General features: G+C 39.9%; 2 protein-coding genes across 7 annotated transcripts in view; one reads left to right on the forward strand and one right to left on the reverse strand.

Moving 5' to 3' along the window:
• Lrp4 (LDL receptor related protein 4) overlaps positions 1-22,457 on the forward strand; it is a 193,807-nt gene that overhangs the window by 165,595 nt on the left and 5,755 nt on the right. For 5 of the 6 annotated variants that reach the window (XM_022792578.2, XM_086981607.1, XM_086981611.1 and 2 more), the window contains 9 exons: positions 6,107-6,374; positions 8,010-8,172; positions 9,857-10,067; positions 11,695-11,820; positions 14,771-14,948; positions 16,013-16,231; positions 18,418-18,661; positions 19,896-20,157; positions 21,383-21,532. In XM_022792578.2, coding sequence (XP_022648313.1) covers positions 6,107-6,374; positions 8,010-8,172; positions 9,857-10,067; positions 11,695-11,820; positions 14,771-14,948; positions 16,013-16,231; positions 18,418-18,661; positions 19,896-20,157; positions 21,383-21,532 — 1,821 coding nt within the window. Of the gene's footprint in view, positions 1-6,106; positions 6,375-8,009; positions 8,173-9,856; positions 10,068-11,694; positions 11,821-14,770; positions 14,949-16,012; positions 16,232-18,417; positions 18,704-19,895; positions 20,158-21,382; positions 21,533-22,457 lie in introns of those variants that run through there. The other variant, XM_022792601.2, reaches the window with a different exon arrangement.
• LOC147759091 (uncharacterized) lies at positions 12,794-19,994 on the reverse strand. The gene is made up of 4 exons (XM_086981632.1): positions 19,863-19,994; positions 17,472-17,971; positions 14,206-14,332; positions 12,794-13,557 (listed from the first exon to the last, which is right to left on the reverse strand). Exons 2-3 carry the CDS (start codon positions 17,870-17,872, stop codon positions 14,242-14,244), a joined length of 492 nt encoding a protein of 163 aa, XP_086837758.1. The 5' UTR covers positions 17,873-17,971; positions 19,863-19,994; the 3' UTR covers positions 12,794-13,557; positions 14,206-14,241.

Genomic DNA, 22,457 nt, shown 5'->3' on the forward strand with positions numbered 1-22,457 from the left:
ATTTCTCTTTACCCCGTTTGCCAGGTTCCAAGAATGATTTTCGCTCAATCTTCTAAGAGACATTTAGGCCATTTTTCCACTGGCGACTTCTTTTCGCTACTTTCAAATCCCATGGTGGCATCCCGACTAGGATCAACTACACCGGTGTGTCTACCATGCTGTGTGACTGCGAGATGCGCAGCCCCGTTATTTTACGAGTTTTAAAAAGAGGGGCTTTAAGAGCTTTGGATTCCGCGAACCTCCTTAACCATACTGGGGAGTCGAAGAAATTTACTAACTTTGCAAAAGACTTCAAAGGTCTACGTCTGCCAGCTCGTCGTAGATATTTAATAGCACTTTGCAACTGTGCCCTCCATTTTACTGTTTGTATCGGCTATATTAACATGGAGTGTTCCTTTAAAGCCTTCATTCGAATAGACTTCTAAATACCTCACCTTCTTTACCATCTTCATGTTTCTGCTCAGTTATTGAAGTTTAATTTGTGTCATCTCTTTCCAGTAGGCAAAACTTTTTCTTTTCACTGGAGCAAGTTCCAGCCTTGCTGCTGCCATCTCTTCATAGATTGCCTTCAACGTTTTCTTAGCGTAAAGTTCCAGGTCTGTAGCCGTCCTTGATTATACCGTGACCACCCAGTCGTCTGTGTAGACTAATAACTCAGCGCCCCGCTGAAGATTTTTCAAGTGCAATACGTCGTCGTATACGACGTTCCTTAAGATCGAGCCCGGTATCGAGCCCTGACAAACGCCAGCCGCCATAGAACGTTATCGTTCTGTTCTGTTGGTATTTGAATGCCATGCCTATCAAATACTTTTTTGTTCGTTGTTTCTAGCACCCGTTTTCTTCCGTTTCTTAAATAGCTCGAAGAGTTTCTTTAAATATCGAGCTCATCTTGACTATAACGTGATAGAACTCAGTTCGGCTAAGCTAGCTTCATTGTGGCTTTCCCTCTACGGGAGGAACTGGAAGCTCCATACGGCCTGAGGCCTTCTTTTATTGTGAACTACATGTTGTGGTCTCTCTGTCTGCAGCAGGGTTCGACAGCGAATCTAAATAATGGGCCACCCATTTGTCCTGAATGTGTTTATTCTGCTAATCTCAATGACTTTATTCAGTATGCGGAAGAAGTTTGTGGGGCTTTTATCTGTTGACTGTTAACGTTCGAAAGGTCGTCTCTAAGTTGGATGAGGTGTTTTTCTCTTGGCGTCCGCTACCAGCAATTTCCACTGCGTCACTGTTACGCAATAGTGCTATTATTATTCCTAGGCAAATGATGTTGAAATATCCCAGCTCATCGGTTTTTATCATGGACTTAGATAACGAAGTGATGCGGTCCCAGTTCATACATATCAACCACACACATATAGGCTGTTTGTTGAAAGAAATAAAGTAGCTATTCCAGTCATTAATTTTGCTTTTACGTATGCCTATACATACAGAGGACATAGCTATAATTCGTAATGATGAAATAAGAGCTCTTTTGTAAAACATAATGCATATATATATATATATATATATATATATATATATATATATATAATTTAAATCAACTTACTTTCTACAGCACGAATGAATTATATAAATCAATCGCAAGTCGGTCGCCCACGATGGCGTTATTCCGTACACTAATAAGCTCTTTCCCGCAAATCCCACTTTAGTCAGCTCTAAGTTGTTCGATAAAGATACACCAAACGCACTCATTTAACTTATGTTAGGTGTTTCCATATTGATTTGAGATGCGCTTGCCCCTCTTTACGTTTAGTTATCACTTATGATGCACCAAAGGACGCATGACAGGCAAGTCAAATCTGCCAAACAAAACGGAAAGTATACCTTTTTTCTGACATAAATATTATTCCAAATCATGTAATTGAAGCAATTCATTAGCAACATGGTTCCTGTTTACCGAAGTAGACGTCCTGCGTGTATTAGGCTTTCTACGTGCACGAACGAAGCAAGACACATGTTTATTTAACTACAATCAAGGGAGGCGTTTTGGTTTGCGGCGCGAAGCGAAATAAGGTTTCATGCATGAAATAAGCGGATACGCGACAATCAGTAACTCGCTGCGCAGTCGGTCCAATAATTGAGCGCATATAGCTTTTACTTTTGAAACCTTGGCCGTATAGTTTTTTAGCTGGCTACAAGGTGCCAAGTTTGTGATTTCTCAGCTAATAACGAATTTATTTATTGGCGCAGAGTATGTACTTTGTATGGTGGGCGGGAATTCTAGTTTCGTTCAGGCAGAAGTCTGGCTATACAGCGGGTCTCAGCTATATTAAGTTAGAAAGTTCCGCGGCTTAGACAACTTCCCTTGATTTGTTATTTACTTCTGTACGCCGTTCCAAAGCGTGTTTCCTGTTCTATCAGCGTTCTGTAACGGTATTGTGCTGTGAGCACAATTTTAACTTGAAGGAACTCCTAGGAGATGGAGGTTCCACGCGGAAAAAGGTATATTTTCGATACCTTCTGCACTACGCGTTTCGCCGAAGCTCAAACTTGCTGAAACAGCTCGGGTCACTTGCCTTGTATACAGTAACGATGCTGTCGCTAAAAGGACTGTTCGAGAGTGGTTTACCATGTTTGAAAACGGCGGCCGGGACCTCGACGACGTCCGTTGCTCTGGTCGACCGCCTGAGTTTGATGACGACCATCTGAACGAACCTTTGAAAGAAGGTGGCCGTCAAACAAGTTGAGAAGTGACCAAAAAGATAAGCAACAGCCGTCATTAGCCATCTTAAATCTCTTGGGGCTACATAGAAATTTGGAGCCTGGGTATTTCACGAACTACTTGAATCCAACAAGAACAACTACGCTTAGCGCTATAGTTCAACATTTAGTCCAATCTCGAGCATGATGCGGCCATAGTATCCGATTTTTGCACAGAATTGACACCGGTGATACGAAGTAGTGTCAACATGAATCAGAAATCGCAATGGTCGGCTTAAGAAAGAAGCCAAAATCCGGAGTTTAACCTGATTTCTAGCCAAAAAAAGTAATGCCTTGCGTTTTGTGGTTCACTGCGAATCGCTTTGCACGAATGACAATTGATCGGCCCGTTTATTCGGCCCACTCTCATCGAGTCTAGCAAACAAAGAGGCTCGTCAGACAAAATCAGGTCATTCTAGTTCTAGGACCAAACATCGTCACAGCTACCCGCCAGCAAAGTGAATGGCAGGTTTTGTTACATATTTTCCGGTCCCTGCGGATTTTTATTTTTCCCGCTCGCTGGGCAATCATTTCCATGGCCTTATCTTCAACACAGATCGATAACTCAAAACGCGGTTAGAACACTTATTCGAAAGGAAACCGGGCAGTTTGTAATGAGACGGTATACATAATTTGGTGGAAATCTGGGAGAAAAATGTGAACGATGACGAAGGGCATGCAATGTAATAATTTGTTGTCACAACAATAAAAAAAAAAAGTGGTATTTTCCATTTAGTATAAATTGCACATAGCACATTAACTTTCTTTCTATTTAATAGATAAGACAAGTAATAAATTTCCCAAACGTAGAGACTAATTACCGTTTAATATCGCTAGTTCTAGATATCTGCCTACGATACGAATTGTCATACCCAGCCGATCTTCATTTACATAACAAATGGCATATGCAGTACATGACATGTAAACTACCTTTACATTATGTCCAAACGTCATATATGTATATATATTTAAATTTAGGTAATACCTTTAGCATGTGCCGCCAGAGATATCCCTAACAGACATGTTTAATCAGTAGAATTGTTGTTTTGATCCCGGTTTTCATTCAAGGCCTGAATAGGTTAGGTCATTTTCAAGGATTTTTTCTCCCAGTCTGCGAATGGCTTCTTAATATAATCTGTGAATGAAGCTATACAGGTACCTCTTGATTTGTCGAGGTATTGCCCGGTGTCCACGTAGTAGTTTAATGGGTAACTGATTTGCTTGTTAATCTTAACTCGAAACATTTAGGTCTAGCTCAAATATAGCGTGCGCGAAAACATCATACGGAAATTCATTTTAAACTATGTTTCTTGAGGAAGTTAAGATCGGATGCATTATGCTGACTGCATTTGATTGCAAGTATTTCTTGCATTGCAGGACTCTCATCCATCAAAATCTGGATCCGGTATGGGCCTTGGTATGGAACTCAATCAAGTATTACTTTGAATCGCATTATATTGGATTCACAGTAGGCTAAATGCCCCAAAGATGTAAAGAAACTTAAATTGTTGCAAGGAGACTCTAAAAGTTAAAAACAGGCAAACTGTTGTAGCTAACTTGAACAGCCCTGTGGTCAGCAAACAAATCCATCTTGAGAAAAACTTGTAACTTTTGCTTTGAAAATCCGGGAGTTTCGGAAACGGTGTTGCGAGTCATCAAAAACAACGTAGTAACCAGCAATAACACACAGTCGAACTTATCTATATATATATATATATAGCAACAGCTATCGAAAAGACTAATAAATAGTTATTATTTGCAATTAGATAATAAAGTCCGGTAACGGATGTGTTGTCAGCCTCCGACAATACACCAATGTCCTGGTACCCTTTACTAACAGCAATGACTCCCCGTTCTACCAGAGCATGACTGGCTGTCCAAGGTTGTAAGACGAGGCCGAAAATACAAAAGCCACCGTTCAGGGTACGTGTATGGCACCCTTTTTTCAACCCTTGATACCGGTCGTGCCATTAGATATGTAGTTGCCACGCAGAACAGGGTATGAAAAGAAGGCTAGGTTGTGAAGGACTGGTGTCTATGTAAAGAAACTCAAAAAAAAAGAGAAACCATTTGAATGTTTTACGAGGAGCACAAGGTCGAATAACCTACGAACTGGGCAGGTCTGTGCCGCAAAGACTTCATGTTAAGAAGGCACCGGAAACATATTCCAAGGGTCAACATAACTGCAACGAAGGCAAGATCGTTGGAAAAGTTTGCTAAGGGCACGCAGCCGTAGAAGCAATGGCCAGTCGGAAAGCTTTTTAACAAGAGCGCTATACACTTAGGTTTAGCGTCCGATAGTTTCGTGCAGACACGCCGTTCACAACTTAATGAAGGACACGCTAATGCTGCGTACGTGCGGTTTCCCTGGTAGCAGAGACTAAGTACGACTGCTAAAAAATGTGTATATAGGTAGACATATAGAGCTCTATACATGAGAAACTTTGAATGAAAATAATATATCGTAATGATTTCGTTGCGAAAATTTAAAAAAAAAAAGAAGTTCTTTCTTGAGTTTGAACCATCCCGCTAACTGAAAGACAATTCAAGGGTTTTTAAAACCTATTTATTATTTACAATCATATCCAACAGCCCACATTACAAAACGCTAAGGGGCGAATATCAGCTGTATTTATAAGTGGCATATTTACTGCATTATACAAGCCGTACTCGAAACTGAGAGCTCATAATCCATCGTATTATTTTATATGAGGTTCAACAAAAAAAATACATATGTTTTTATCACGGTAAAAAACCGTCAAGCAGCATTACGGTAGATAGCGCGCCACTGTTGGATTATACACTCGTTCGCATCGCACGTTTCCAGACTGATTGACGTTGATAAAAATCATTGATTGTATTGTTGGTTAAAATGAGGTTTCAGCAGCTTTGAAAGTGTTCACTTATAATACACCTACGGTTGTACTTCGCAGAGTAACAAGTCTTCATGATCAAAGCACAGATGGCAACTAATTTAATTAACAAAATAAGAGACTACGTTTTGATACTACACAATCTAGATAAAACGTATTCAATCGTTTCATTAGTTCCCATTCAACGATTCTCAGAAACGAATATTGTCTACTAAATTTATTGGGATCGGCTGTCAATTCAATAAAAATCTAAGGAACGTAGCAAGACGTTTTGCAACGTATCCGTCCAGTTTGTAAAAAATTAGTAATTTTAGGAACCGATTCATACAACAACGCTGTCTGTGATAAGAACCTGTGACTTTGACAACAGTTCGATTACTCTGCATTATATTTTTGAATAGAACGAACAGAACATTGTCTTATATGAGGTATACTTGGACTCACGCAGGGGAACTCCAAACATAGCCTTAATAGAATGTGCCATTCTGCATAGAGCTACGAGTATTATTATTTTGCTTTGTTTATAGAGCGAATCTTTTTCTCGGACGGAAACCTACGCAAGATTCAAAGCTGCGATCTAAGCGGGGCTAACGTACGCGACGTGGTGACAATTGGAATTGAGACGTTGGGCGGCCTCGTAGTGGATTCGCGTGCACGAAAACTTTATTGGACTGATGCGGGGCCACATCAGCCGCGCGTCGAAGTTGCTGAACTTGATGGATCGTATCGGCGCGTGCTGCTTTGGCACCAGGAGATGGACTCACCAAGATCTATAACTATCTACCCAGAGAAAGGGTAAGCAACATCAACCATGACAGATCCTTGGTTAGCGTGTAACAAACGATAGAGGAAGGCCATATTGTTCTGCAGGTCACCAAGTCTTTGGGAATGCATTAATCAGTACACTCTGTTTTCGTTAATTTATCGGTATCTGTCGACCCAGTCGCTAAACCAATAGCCTTACGAGAAAGCACGTACGGCACGACATGCACGGCAGGTATCAGGTATTGCCCAGTATAATTTATGGAGTTAATACACAATACTATAAGTATGCCCACGGTGTCACTTTTCGTTTCGTTCTCATTTGTTGATCAACCCCTGCTCAGTTTTTCTTTCTGTTCCATAACACGGAATTTCTGTTTCGGCGCATTGAGCCCGACTGAGAGCTTAGCACGCGGCGCCAGTTAATAGGGCAAACTAAAGTTGCGATAAGCTATTCTAGAGAACGGGTCAACAATATAATGTAAATATGAAAATCAAAGTAAGAAATTGCCGAAGACACTCTTGGGGAGACCAATATCATATTGATACTACTGTTGCTCCGTACTTGTCAGGATCGTTTTTGGATGGGCTTTTAAGCCTCTAAGCTTGCTCGCGAGCGTGAAATCGTCAACTTTACCAAAAGTGTTGTAAAAATCAAGTATTCATTGAAAATCAATGAAAAGTGTTAGATAGATTCAATAAATATTTTATCATAAATATGGATAGTCTAGTCGACGATCTGTTATGTGACAATACTTTTTGGGGAGGTCAACTTTCATAGCTTAAGTCCATTGCGCAAATTTGAATCTCTTGACATTGTAAACCTCAGTTCTTAATACAGTTTCTTAAATGTAATGTAAGCGATGCTTCTCCATTTATTTTCGACGATTATTTTTCGCACGAGGGTTGGTAAAAATGGCCTTCAAAAAATGTTGTGTTAGTACCAAATCTACGACTACCGGCTGATCTGTTTGCAAAATCGGAATCAGCTGCGGCAAAAGCATTTGAGAATATGTCACACAAATGATTTTAAACCAAAACCCTGACTCTCTTAAACAAATGCGCTCTTTGCAGATTTTATTGATTAGAATTGTAAATTAAATTTACTGCAATTCGGGCCCTCTTAACACAGTGAACCAGCAAGCTACGGGCCTAATGTGAATAGAGTGTTTGTCCTATAAGTACACAATGTTAAATGTTATCGCGTCGCCATCGAACCTGCGGCCATCACAGATATAGGTTTAACTGTATATTTAAGGATCGGTTGATTTCGTTGGATATGTATACAAGGAGTGACGGTACACGTCTAACTACAGTTCCATAGCGTTTTAAATTTGAGCTACTTCTAATATTAGTGCAGTAGACGCGCACCAGCGAACTAAGATCGGTATTAAAATAAACCGGTACTAAATTCAGCCGCTTCGACATTTTACTTTGCAGAATTTTTACTAACTATTTAGTAAGTTCGCGGACTTTTACGTCTGACAGAAAACTCACACGGAAAAACATTGTACTGATCATTAGAAATGAATTTGGCACCTGGTCCTATCTAGGCTTCTGTTATAATAAAGTACTGCATCGACATTGTATGAACCCGTTGAAGCACTAAGCATAACTACGATGTCAGCTTTGCTGTAGGATATAATGTTGCGTGCTTATTCTATCTAGGTGGATTTTTTGGACTGATTGGGGTAATCAGGCACGTGTAGATCGTGCTGATGCAGATGGCCGAAATCATAAAAATTTGATTAGTGGAAAGCTTGGTTGGCCGCACTGCATTGCTGTGGACAAACAGGCCGGACGACTGGTTTGGGCCGATGCAAAAACACATGTAAGTTACCAATTAGATTCTAATTTCCTCGTTTCGTCAAACCTGTTGTCCATTTATAAGTACATATATGTGAACAGGAATGTTATATAGGAACAGGAACCAGCATTGGGTTATTTACTAATTTATACTCAAAGATAAGAGTACTAGTGGCATAACTCATGTCAAGCAGAGAAATTATGATACGAATACCTCTCACTCTATTAGACCTCATTTGCTAAATGAAAGCTTTCAATGTAAAAATGAAACACAAATCCTTGTATATTAATGTTATATATCAACATTCTGCAACCTAAACTAGTCGTTATATTAAAAACTCGTCACTATATTAAAAAACAAGAAAGTTTATTTTACATATTATAATATGTTTATCTGCTCTCCTTTGTTAATATTTTAAGGTAGGCGAAATGTGCAGAATAAGCAAAAATTTACACACTCCTATAAAAGAGTTGTTGTGAACTCTGTATGTAAAAATAAAGTAACTTTACGAAAAAAATCCAATTGGACAACAAACGTTTTCATAAAACGTAAAGCATCGTTATTATCATTTGTCGATGCATCTCTAAGCAGAGGATCGAACGTGCAAGGGAGTCGAATTTTAAGATGAAGGTGAAATTATAAGTTCAAAGGAGTAGTGAGGTTTCGCTGTGGTTTATAGATCTAACGCCTGTTAGTATTATCTAATACCGTACAAATAATCGAAAAGGCCACCGCTACTAAAATTTAATTATATATCGATGCATTATTATGTCTAAGAAATGCCAGTGTCTACTGCTTAGACTAATTATATCTCATTAAGCCATTTTAAAGCATAGGAAAGTTGTTTCCCGTTCTGTTCATAACGTCCGTAAGAATGGGCCTATTAATAAAAACGGATCTACACGGATCATTTTTATTTTATTTGTTGAGAATATTTTCCATCAGACGACAGCTGTACAGTATAAACAATAAGGTTTTTCACTAGGGCGCCAATTACTAAAGTAATCCTATGTCGAATGTTGCCGCAACTGTCTTAGATTGGGTTGCAAAAGGGAATCTCTATGCGTCGAAAATGGCTCCTTCTATTCCTAGCTAATTCGTAGCCAGGACTTGTGCCTTACGCGAGGAACGTAAACAGGGCTTGATAATAACTAGGACATTTCTGTAATGATTACTAACAGAAATCTTAGTCAGTTACTCCTGCAGGGACAAGGCATTGTGTCCTGAGAATGTTGTACTACCGAACCGGTAAATGTCAATATGGGACAAGAATAATGCGAAGTACTTTCATTAAATTTTATGCACCTTTTCAGTTATTCAAAGCAGGCTTTGGATGTAAGAGTGATTTTTTTTACTAAAGTAAGCTTGTAGTAATGTATTTCACATTTATTTTACCAGAGTTTTACTCGTTTACGCTCCTTGATACTAGTTCCATTGATCTTCCCGCCTAGCGATAATATTTGAAGAACTATTTATCTTAAAAGGTTTTACCCTGTAATGTATCTGCCATTATTATTATTATTTTTATATTTGTCCGTATTAGTCATAGGCGAAAGAAATATTTTGACATTGTTCAATGACCGCTAATGATTAAGCATTTGTGGGACCTCCTGCTGAGTCCTTGATGCAAGCATTATGAAAGCAATGCATTATCAGGATTATCGTGATCTTCGATAAGCCATATTATTTTTTAACTTTCATATTGCAGACGCTAGAGAGCATCGATCTGGACGGCAAAGACCGCAAGGTTGTGCTGAAAGATCTCCCGTACCCATACGGCGTTACGGTATGGAACGGAAGATTGTTTTGGACCGATTGGCAAACCCGAGCTATTCACGAGGCGTCCCAGCCTCGGGAAAAGTTAAAAGGCAATCTCGTATCTATCATGGATATCCACTATTTCGACCTAGAACGAAAAGGTAACGACACGCGCAAACATTCACACTACACAGGTCCACTCTGTGGCGCACACGTAATATTCGCCCCACACTGCCATCCACTCACCCACCCACCTGAATCGTCTTAATCGACTGGTTCTATTCTCGCATTTTTCGTGTACCTCATCTACTAGCTCCTGCTTTGGGTAACCCTTGCACGTCGATGGTATATGATCTCCGGATAGGCGACTAGCGGTGTCGCAATGTAGGGCCACGACTGAAACAAATCACATGGAAGCCGCTACTAGCTCATCCGCTCTTTTCCGCTTGGTTCCAGCTCCCCTTGCCTCCATGCTTCTGCAGGGGCATTCGGGTCCACCTAGTTCCGAGAATGCGCAACGCATACTGCTGCTGTATTCCAGCTGCTTTACTACTTGGTGAGACTACGAAAAAAATGCACCGAAACAAACAAACAGACTTCGGCAGGCTTTTCCGGTACGGAAAGGGGCCCAAGTTGCCATAAGAAGAATATGAAGACACAGTCAGTGAAGAAACAGCGAATACAGTACCGGACACAGAAGCAGAGGATTTAAGAAAGCTAGGGAATAGAAGAAACGAGATTCTAGACCTCTTCCTGGCTGTCAAGGTAAATTTGGTGGATACCTGTAACTAATGAACATCCCTTGAGTGTCCGGGAGTCGACTCAGTAACGTCGTAGGTTTGGCAATAGTCGTTGATGGCCTTAGACGTTGTAATGGTAGCAATTCCCCTCGCAGCGGAAGCAAGCCCTTCTATGAGTTGCCGAACCCGTCGCCGATATGACGTCACACAGTTCTCAAAACGGGGAGCTGTTGAAAGGAAGGTTGACGGGGGCGGCGTGGGCACAGGGATGGTGCAGCGTAAAAAGCAGGACAAAAAGAGGAAGGACGGGATGTATGAGCCCTCCTCACTTGCCCCTGCTGGCACTGCTATTTGGCAGTTTGTGAAAAAGTAAAAGCCGCTTACAAAGAGCCGAAAGAGAGTGAAATCGCGAAAAAGCTCGCCTCGAAAAAGACCTCGACGACACTGCGGCTCCTATCACTACAACTACGACTACGATTAGCTTCAGCTGCTAGCGACAGAACTCAGAGCGATGTAAAACTACCGAGAAAAAAGGAAAACGAAGAAGTCCTAGTGTCATCCGCAACGCAAACGGAAGAGGAGAACCACACTGAGTTGCTGCCTCAATGGTCGAAGAACAAAGCCTGTTCCAGGCACTGCATTGATTTCTCTCCAGTTGAGCTTTTGAGATGACTTTCAAACGATAAGTTACTTATGTAACTATATTGTTTTTCCGCTGGGACGGACACAGTTCGCTAAGTACTTTAACGTGGTATTGTTTGCTTGTGTGATTTTCACAATATACTTGCAATACGCTATTTGCGCAGCCGTGCAGTTCACAGGGTAGCATTCGTATCACGTAACAAAGAGTGTAAAGTCACCATTTAAGTCAACAAAAATACCGAATAATGATAAGCCCTCTGGGGCTACCATGTGTTGAGTATTCATAACGCACACATTTACAGCGTAATTTGTTCAGTTTTTAACTTTAGTCGATTTCGTCGCAAACGGTTTTCATTGTCCTTATCATTGTTGGCTCGTAATTTATAGGGCTATACCGTTATTTCAGAAACAAACCAGTGCTCAAAAAGAAACGGTGGTTGCTCACACCTCTGCTTGTCATCACCCCGTGGCACTTCCTGTCAATGCCCGACAGGTATCGAAATCCAGGAAGACGGAAGAACTTGCGATGCTCGTGAGTAGTTATTTCAATCGTATGCAGCAATGCAGCGGAGCCCACATTAAATTTTGTATAAAAAGCAAAGTAGCTGCTGAATTAAATGTTGCATCTAAGTTTATCTTGTTCAGATATCTGACAGATGACGTAATATAATAGTGAAGCCTATGTCATAAGCCTAACCATAGAAGGTCAGTGATCAAATTGCTTTGAAATTTGTCGTTACAAACGTTTTGCTATTTAATTGTAGACATTAAGGACATTTATGTTTTGACCATACAATCAACTAGTTTTGCGTCCCGTGATAGTCAGTAAAATTATGCCGAACACGTTTCATTTTAGTTAATTGCCGTCTATCTTGTTATTCTGTTAGTTCTTAAAAAAGTAGTTACTGAAGCAATGAACAAACTTATAGACGGGGATTATTTGTTCGGTTTTACAGTGATTTATTACCAAATATTGTTACGTCTAGGAAGTATAAGAACGTAATTTATTGACAAGGTGGGTCAGATTTATCGTAGCTATTGCGACCTTTAAGATCTTTACATCAACGCTGAGTTTTACCATTTAGGTGCACTTCCAACCATTAGTGTCCACATACGCTATTCATTGAAGTTGATGCTTTTCCCAATTATTTATAGTTTTTGGCATCTGTGACCTATACTTGAGCAATGCGGCCTTATGTATACCTATGTCGAACGGTAAACCTCGATAGTTCACTCCTGCTTACCCAAATTCCAATAATCATAGGTAACACAATGTTACTCAATTTTAATTATATTAGAAGCCAGATATATTTATTTTTATGTCACATTTTGACCAAATATAAGTAATAATCCTATCATAATACCCACGAGATCTATTAAGTGTGGTATGACATTTTGAAAATACTAATTTTTCAATGCCCAAATAAAATATTCGATAATTTCATTTTTTAATTTAAGGAGATATTATAATTTATAATATTTCGAAGCGCACTGAATTTCTTTTACAACATAGCACAAATATTTATAGCATAATTGTTTGAAATGGGAGTTGTCGGCAAAACATAGTATAATCAAAAAATTATTTCTACCGAGAAGAAAGTTCAAATGAATCGGACTTGAGATATGCATTGCAATAATACCTATTTGGCTGAAGTATGGAAAAGACTAGCGAATCAAGCGGGGCAAAAATTTCAATGTTCAAACTTTAAATCAGTAATGGTCAAACAAACGCCGAAAATACTGTAAAACTTCGAAGAGCTCTATAATATATATATGAATTTGAGCAAAATAAACATATTTTATCTTAAAATGAAATGGGTTTTACCTTGAAAGGAATATCGGAAGAAAATTAAATTTACTCTATTGAACTGTATTTGACAGCAGGTCTGTGCGAACTGGCCGCGTGTTCTCATGCTTCAATTCCGCATTGTACCACTTCTTAGGAAAACTCATTCTCTAATCCTCTGTATATAATATGGGGACAAAAGAAAAGGTACACAGCATCGAAAATACCTGCAAGATCCATCGTTGCGTAACGACGAGAGAGAGAGTGGCGCATTTCGCTTGAAATCTGCCGAAGCCTACCCTGCTTCGTGGGATCGAGTTTTACCAAATGCAAAAAGGATTTTTCATCTTCCCACAAACATCACACCACCTACTACGTGGAATGTGTAGTATGGAAATTTGCCCTTCCTTCCTTCCTTCCTTCCTTCCAGGGGGCACACAGAAAGGATACTCCTTTGTGATGGTTGAGTTGAAACGTATCTCCCTTTGTGGACATGCGAGGCACATTGACATTAGGCACCATTAGCTTTGCGTTAGAGGCATTCCCGTTATGTGATGCTAAGTAAAAGTTAAAGCTTCTCAATATGTTGACGACGGGCTATTCTAGGTTTTATATATATATATATATATATATATATATATATATATATAAGCCAGCTGTAATAAGAAAACGTACTCACAAAAACGTTCCCAAACTGCGTATACTTCTTTCTGTCATCTTACTATTTCAAAAATTGTGTGATCTTTGTGGATTGTTTTAAAAAAGCTATTGGCTAAATCAAAATCAAGTAAACGATGTCTGTGACTTTCATCGAACTTCTTCTAATCTAATTAGAGTACAAATCTGAGTTGGTCCTATATTTGTGTTATACAACCTTTGGAATTACAGTTTTTATTTCAGTAATACGCTGCCGTCTTCCTAAGGTGACGACCATAAATATTGCTATGAGATTTACTGTTCTGGAGTTGTACAAGTTTTTAGTCATAAAATTGATTCTGACTGGAAAGAGCTGTAATTTTTGCTGTTAAAAACCCGATATGATTTTTTCCTCTAATGTACGCTATAATCGTACCCGTGCATAAATTAAGTTTTTGGAGGACGTACAAATCGAAATTTTTCAGCCTAACCAACCTGTGATTTTTAGGTAAAGTCAGTCCATGACCATTGTCACCCACAACAATAATGGGTACAACACGCAGCGGTAGTATCAGCACACGCAGCCAATCCCTTAAACCAGGAGAAAATGGAATCCGAGAACCTAACAGAGACAAAAGGGCGTACAGTCAGGCCTGTGGATAGAATTTAGTAGACAATAAATAACAAGGTGTTCTCTCTAATAAACAAATAACTATACCACGAACTCGCTTCATGGGTAAAAGTTTATTTATCAGCTAATGTATGCAATGAAATTTGTTAACATTGATTGTCACTAAGAGCTCCGTTCAGCTCATTAACATCTGACACTTCTTCGTAGACTTCGTACTCCGTGTATGCATTCTTCAACTTCAGTGCAAATGTATTATATAAAGAGCTCAATTGCAAAATGTACAATTAAGTCATCTACTGTAGCTTCATGTGAGCTTAAGTGCTCCGAACAAGACACATCTTACTGGTATTGAGTGAGCTGTAATAACTGACCTACAGGCCATTTTATATTCTCTCAATAAAAATAATAATATCAAGTGCTCTTTCTTAGTTCCAGCGGCACTACTTCTTTTTGCCAATCGTGAGTACCTACACACCATCTCAATGGATACTCCTGACCGTACAGACGTATTACTACCCATTACCGACATTCAGGACGCTGTCGCTCTTGACTTTGACTACGAGCACAAAAAGTTCTACTTTACCGACGTAAAGTTGGACGTTATCAGGTCAGTATCGTTTCATTTTATCTTTGATGACGACAAACTTTTACGGGCGGGTCGCACGACGCTCGCAGCGGTGCCCTCTTGCGTGTGACGTATCTCTCTATCTATTGCCTAGTCGTGAAAGACCACATTCCATAGTTTAACCGTTCTTGCCTTCCATTTGTCCTGCTAGTCTGCTTGCATGTGTGAGTATTGCCTACTGCCAAGAAATATGTCTTCAGGCTTGAACAGCTCTACTGTGCACCCGTTCCTTTGTACTGTGCGTTATTTTTAAAAGTCAGAAAGATCACGGACGAAAGAAACGAGATGGAGGTGAATAGGGCGGAAAGCAGATATGAACAAAGAAACTACGCCTACGGCAGGTCGTAGATATACTTCCATGCTTGCCACTAGGCAGAGCGTATATCAGTCAGGTGTACGGGTGGCGCCTGCTCATATGAGCAAATAAGGCAACGCATAGTCTGGCGAGATTTTGCAGAATATTAGTTGATTGAGACTGATTTTAGAGACATCGAATACGAAGCCTGTACAGAGAAAGTAAAATATCCGTTTAAAGAAGCCGTAAAAAAGATGAGATACACATAAAGAAACTGCCAAATCGCTGCTCTGAATAATGCTAGTTTTAATTGACGACCGTCATTGATTGGTTAGATAATGACACCGCGCTGAAAAAACACTCGAAATTATTTCATAAAAATTTCATAGCAAATTATCAAATACGGATATTTTGACAAACAACAAAGATATTTTGAAAAACGTTGTTTTTTTTTCTTTTTTTTTTTGTCAGCTACTGTAAATATTCCAAGCTATTTATGTTAAATTTCACATGGTTGCTATTTTTACTCACGGTTCAGTGCTCTTCGGGTATTGACATTAGACACAGGTTGTAAAAGTCCTAAATACGTAGGTTTTTAGCTTATACGAAGCATCTAGGTCTCTAAAAAACCTTTTTAGGGTTGAAAAGCTTCTCGGCTTGCTTGGAGCTAAAACAAGTTTAAGTTTTTTACAGTGTTCGACTATTGTGTCATCTTCGTGTTGTACGGGACATTGAATGCGGATCATTGTAGACGGAGCAACTTAAACGGCAGTGGAACAGAAACTATCGTGAGCTCTGGCCTTGTGTCACCCGATGGCTTGGCATACGACTGGATAGCTAAGAACATATATTGGAGTGATTCGGGAAGGAAAACAATTGAGGTCTGCCGCGCTGATGGATCGTCCCGGAAACTGCTCACCAACCTCGACCTTGACGAGCCTCGTGCGCTCGCCCTCTTTCCGGAGCGTGGGTAAGTTCTACTTAGAGCAGATTTAGAGTTTTAGTCAAACTGTAAACTTTTCAGTGAAAATTGCTTGCTTTACAAAAGTAAAGCTATACAGAGGAAACCCAGCGTTTAGTATAGTTCAGTCAGATAGCAACGTATCTTCAATTATGAAGCAACCAAGCAGCAACTGAAGTATCACTAGGTAAAGGTAACAAAGAAGCGCTATGGAGCTTATAAGCGATAATGGTAATATTTACAAAAGAGGGTAGATTTCGCTGATATGTAGAATTACAGTGTATCTTTTATATATGGTATGTGGTACGTTGATGAATTTGACGAATAGAAGTACCGTAGTTTCCATTGAATTTAATTCTGTATACAATGAAATTAAATAGAATCTAGTAAATAGAAAGAACTCAGTGACTGTAACTATTTAATGATAGAAGATTGGCATCCTCTTTGAATTTGAACCAGATCATTCGATGGCTGCGAAACGCAGTATCCATACACTAGGGAATCTCGATTTCTACAGCAAGAGTATTATTGCCGTAAATACACCTTCAGGAGCTACCAGCTATAAGGCATGTTTCGCTGGTCGAAGTGATAATTTCCTGCAGGTTACTTTTTACTTTACCATAGTGATTGAGTGAGTGTACGTTGTTGTAACTCTACCGCTTTGCTGATGGTTACACCCTTCAATTGAACTTAACAATGGCCTCGAATATTTGTTAGATATAGACTGAATTTACATAAAGTTAGGGTAAAAGTGCCCGAAGATTTCTATATCAGTTTGATTTGGGCGTTTAGTTACCATCATAAAGCGGCTTAATTGTAATCATAAAGCCAGTGCAACTACGGTATCTTGACCACATGAAATTATAAGACTAAGAAAAGTACATAACAATACTTTAGATAATACATACCAGAAAAAAAGCATGATCGACTAAAATTATTGACGACGTAACTCAACAAGTTTTTACTTCTTCCAAAGTATTCGTACCTCAACTTCAAAGATAATGCTATTATGTTATGTCTTTCTCTCTTTGTTTGTTTTTTGATGAAAAATATTACTGGAGTTAGCATTTTTGCCCATATCTACGAAGGGACACGGGTTTTTTCGCATCTATCTTATAGGCTTAGGTTTAAGTAAGCCCTTATTTTTAGGAATCTGTGTGAAGTAGCCGAAACATTTTACATACGGAAGGCTCCGTTTTGATAATTAAATACTAAGTTTCATATTTGTCGAGACTTGAAGCTCTCTAACCTTTTCCCTTCAGATCGGGTTACTTCCCAGCCCAGTAAGGCTCCGAACTCGTTGATGATGGAAGAGTAATAGAAGCAATAGGATAGCTTTACGTTTATACAAGCGACGGCGTTATCTTCATGCCCCGACATGATTTGTCTGCGTTGAGTAATATCACGTCTTGGTTGCTGAATGTCACGCATCGGCATTCGCCCTCCGTCATGCTGGCTGTAATAGTAGGATGACCTTGTTTTTATGCTGTGGCCATCGTAGCCGTCATCCTCGTGCGATAATGATGTGATGTGATAGTAGTATTCCGATAAGCAGAGACGGCTCCTCTGATTTGTGGGTTGCACGTGGACCATCTCAGCTAGTGCTAGTTGGAGAGTGCAGTGCACGCTTGCTCCGTGTCGCCCATTCATTCCGCTTTAATGGGACGGTGTACTCCCTCCTGACGAAAGCCTTGCGTAGAATCCGACGAGTGGTTTCTGATCTGGGAAATATCGATTCTGTAACTGGGACTGGAAATAAGAGTGACATTGTCGAATTGCACCATTACAGTTATTTAAGGATGGTAAATATCTATTGTGAGGGTACGAGCCCTGAGAGATTTTATCTTAATTGAAAAAAAAATGTTAAATGCGTAAAAGGCTAGTTTCGAGCATCAACGGGTAGATCAAGATAAGAAACATTACGTAACTCTGTTCCTGTATATTTAGGCAAGAATTCTGAAAAATCTAAAAGTTAAAGGTGTGTTCTCACACATCTCTGTGATCACTACTTGTCTGCAATCCTGCTTTCATGAATAGAGTAGCCTCAGTTGCAGCGGTAAACGACTTAAATGATGTTAAGGTAACCAGGAAAAACCCGTTTGCAGCGGCGATGCAAGATGCAGATTAAAGGATGCTAATTGATTACTTGATGAGTAAAAATGTATGTTTTCTTTTTTCCTGTTTTGCCCTATTAGTTACGTGTTCTGGTCGGATTGGGGCCGGCTACCAAAGATCGAGCGGGCCTATCTCGATGGATCGAGCCGACGAGTGATTGTTGCCACCGAACTGGGTTGGCCCAACGGGCTCACCGTAGACTATGAGGCCAAACGGATCTACTGGGTCGACGCGCAAATGGACTGCATCGAAATGTCGGATCTCAACGGAAAGCATCGCACTAAGCTCGTCATCGATGTGGAACATCCATTTGGGTTAACGCTGGTACGTGTGGGCTTGCGACACTATTAGCGCGTGCAAATACAGGTACTTGCCAGAAAATTATGTCCGTCTTCACCGTGTTTTTTGCTTATCTAGCCTCTTTTGTCTTTGTTTACTTGTCAATAAAATACGAAATAACGTAAGCATCACCCCACATACACACGAAGTCTCTATGCTTTTTTCGTTTGTAATAAGGCCCGCATATCTTTTTTTTTGCTCTTTGCCCGTAGACGATTTTTGGCTAGACATCTATTCGGTAGTGGTTATATGACGGATCATTCGATCTCAGATTGATAGACGCCCTAGTATACATAGTAGACGTAGGCAGTTGCAGATAGCAACGCTTCCTCTGTTAATATTGACAGATCAGACAGTAATAGCATTCAAATGAAAGGAAAGTTTCATTAGTTGCAAAAATAAGAAGCAAGCAAAGATCATTTGCACGGTTCATGCCCCAGCTTTGCGCGCTCCCAGAGCTAATTTTCGAAACCCTTTGTACAAAAAGAGAGAAAGTGCTTGGCTTGGCATGAGTCCCGTCGAAAATGGAATGGCGGACGGCACCAGTAAGCACAAGACAAAAAAAGCTGGCTCATAAAAACTGAGAAGTGACCCCGACGCCACCGTCACGCTTGACAAAACCAAAACACTCGACGGCTGGTCGCCACCGGTTTCTGGCGAACGTTCCCTTATAATGGGTCCTGAGGATCAAGGAAACGCCGACTGACTCCATCTCCCCTTGTACTGCTCCTGTACTGCCCAGGCATCGCAGCGCATTGAAGTACATCAGCAGGACATGATAGGTGTTGTAGGCAAACCCACTGCTTGTTCTCTACTGTCTTAGTTTGGCTACTCAGAACCCTACGTACTGGACTTGGTTCTTGATTACAATAAGATGATAAAAGAGTTTCGCAGTGAGGCTTCTGACTCCTAGCAATAAGTTCCAGGTTTGACCTCCCGAATAGTTCTAGTTCTAACTATTGACTCAGCACACACCTACAACCGGAAAGCGCAAAGACGCTGCACCCGAAAATACGTCTTCATTTAACGGTAATAAGACGACTTATACCGAATATGTAGGTCTTAGCTTTTCACAAAAAAAAAAAAAGTGTAAAAGAATGCATTCTCTGAAATGTTTGTAATGTCCGTATGGCAAAAGCGACTTGTTACAGCCGATCCTAATTGCGTTTTACTTATGGCTACTTACCGCGGACCAACACAACATTGACACCTGTGACAGCATGGAAGCTTCATCTATTGGACAGACTGGCAGACGAAAAGTGTCGAGCGCGCTGACAAGAGCAGTGGCAAGAAGCGGCTGATCATCCGCGACGACATCGAGAACGCAATGGATATCAAAATGGTGGCAGCTACCAGACAAACTGGTACTAATACATGCGCTGCGGCTAACGGAGGCTGCTCGCATCTCTGTCTTTACCGCCCACAGGGTCATGTATGTGCTTGTCCAACTGCAGGCGACAACACTAATCCCTGTTCGACTTGTAAGTTTTCTTCCATACGTAATGATACTGTTTGCTGTTATTATCTATGTCTTCGTACACGATCTGCGCAATAATTTATTATTATTATAAATTATGCTCTCTAAAGCTGACGGAACGTTTGCTTTGCTACCTAACTGTTACCGCTTACTGTGCGCTCATTATGTACGCACATACCTAAAAATATAATAGTAGGTGAAACTAAATAAAGAGATACATACATTCAAAACGTGAAGTGGACAGTGAGCAAAGACCACAGTTTACAGCTAAAAAAAAACAAAAAAAAAAGTCTCCAATTGAAACACGATGTATATTTTTTAGATAAAGTCAATTTGAAGTTTTGTGATACAAATAAAAGTAACAGGTTAGACTTTAAGGATGAAGACACCCTTGTCTCGCTCATTTACTTCTAATTGCAGGTTCATGCCTTTTTTTGATGTATGCCTGCTTTGGCCCTGTAACCAATCCACTGACTGCAATAAGAGTTATTATTAGTACTCACCCTTAATGAAACTCTGTGTCATTTCTGAACCTGTCTTTTACTCCAGACACGATATTCTCTATTTATGTATAGAGACACTATCCGAAAACAAGTCTGTATTTCTTATTAAACCTGAAATAAGCTGGAATACAGGGGTTTGGAAATAAACATTTTAGGGTATTCATTCAAAAAATATACATTTCGCAAAAAAACCCAAGCGTTTGTATCCCAGACTCCCCGAGACAGCACCTTTAAAGTTCCCGCCGTACGATATGTGCTTCAAATAGTCTTTTAGTTTTCGATCCCTTAACCTAAATTACGACGTATGGTCGTATTGATTTGAGGATCTTATGTTACTTTAGACCATCATGCTAAGCGCGCATGACAGTCTAAAATAATAAAAAACTTCCAAAATAACTGTATGAGAAAGAAGACCCATTTTCTGTCACAGCAAATATGTAAAACTATGAGATGTTCTCGACGGCATTTCTAAAGCAGATTGCTCGAGGTGGTAAAAAAAAAACTACATTACTTCAAACTAGGCTACTTCAGAACTGTAACCTTCTGAAGTCGTGAAGTTCTGTCTATCTAAATCAAACATTCTATTTTTCCTGTAAAAAAAAAAACCGATAATTTTCAAGTTGAACGGTGACATTACTTAATTAATTCACGTTCAAGGTAACAGCGTGACTAGAATTGCTTTGCTTCAACAAGTACATACTAACGAATCTTGTGTGTTTATTGTAGTTCCTATGCCAACTACTTCGCGATCCGTACCTCGACCTACAGTCGCATCTAGCACCCAATCACCGGTGCCAACAAAAGTAACCCCCGTTAACAAGCCATGCAGCGGTATCGGTTGCACCGTAATGAGCGTTATAAACATCGTATTTGGAGGTAAATGATTCACTTTTTTCAAACAAGCCAGCTTCACTTCGTTTTTCTATTCAAAACCGCTCGCTATCGATCTTTGATATCCGGCCTTTTACTCTTCATTTCCACTACTTAACCGTTTCTCTGAGTGATCAAATTTTCAACGGAACAGGTTTCCTTGCGCCTGCATGTGGTGTTGACGAGTTCCTCGCCCAAAAAGCAATTCGTCAATCTATCCTTTACACACTTATGCCCCCAGTCCACTCCGGACCATCAGACCGCTCTAATAACGGTTTCACCACAAACGTGTAGCTGCCTTCCTGGCATGGCACTTCTTACTAACACTCGTAAAGTAGCAATCACTCCAGGCATATGGCAAAGACTACATCCATGGATAAGTGACCAGCCTTGTATAGATAGTCAGATATATTAGTAGTAGCTTGGTTATCGTTAACGTGCGGACTTTTTGAGCAGCCGCGATATATTAGAAAACTATCGGTCGCTGGAAATAAAAGTACCCTTTAATATTATAATTTCACCCCCAAAATATACAATGAATTTACTCTTGTGTTAAGGTGTTTAAACAAAATTCCCCCATTTGTATTTATTCATAGCCTTTAAACTAAACAAGCGGAAACAATAATTTTTTTTAAATAATTTAAAAGTAGCCTTCATAATGACTTATATACTAGAGCCAGCTCTTCACAGGCCCTGGGATGGCTAAACGTTTAACATTTGCGCCATTATTCTTAGAGCAAGTTCGGATAGACGTGGTACAAGTCACCAACCGATTTTCTTAAGGTATCGAAGCTAGCGAACTTACTTAGGACTGAAATACGGATATTAAGGGAATGTAAGCCATCGTTTAATCTTGCAATACCTGATCACAGTAGTTCGATGAGAACTTTCATTGTTATCAAGTAGCCACTGTTGATCGGTCCCCATTAAG

The sequence above is a fragment of the Varroa destructor genome, unplaced genomic scaffold (assembly GCF_002443255.2).
Source record: "Varroa destructor unplaced genomic scaffold, Vdes_3.0 BEIS01000001.1, whole genome shotgun sequence".
Lineage (NCBI taxonomy): Eukaryota > Metazoa > Arthropoda > Arachnida > Mesostigmata > Varroidae > Varroa > Varroa destructor.

Bases quoted from the DNA above. Each gene is read 5' to 3' on its own strand.
- LOC147759091 (XM_086981632.1), bottom strand. From the start codon at position 17,872: ATGAATGGGCGACACGGAGCAAGCGTGCACTGCACTCTCCAACTAGCA. The intron at 14,333-17,471 runs GTTAGAGAGCTT...TGTCTCTGTTAG, and splicing joins ACCCGATCTGAAGGGAAAAG to GTTCTCGGATTCCATTTTCT.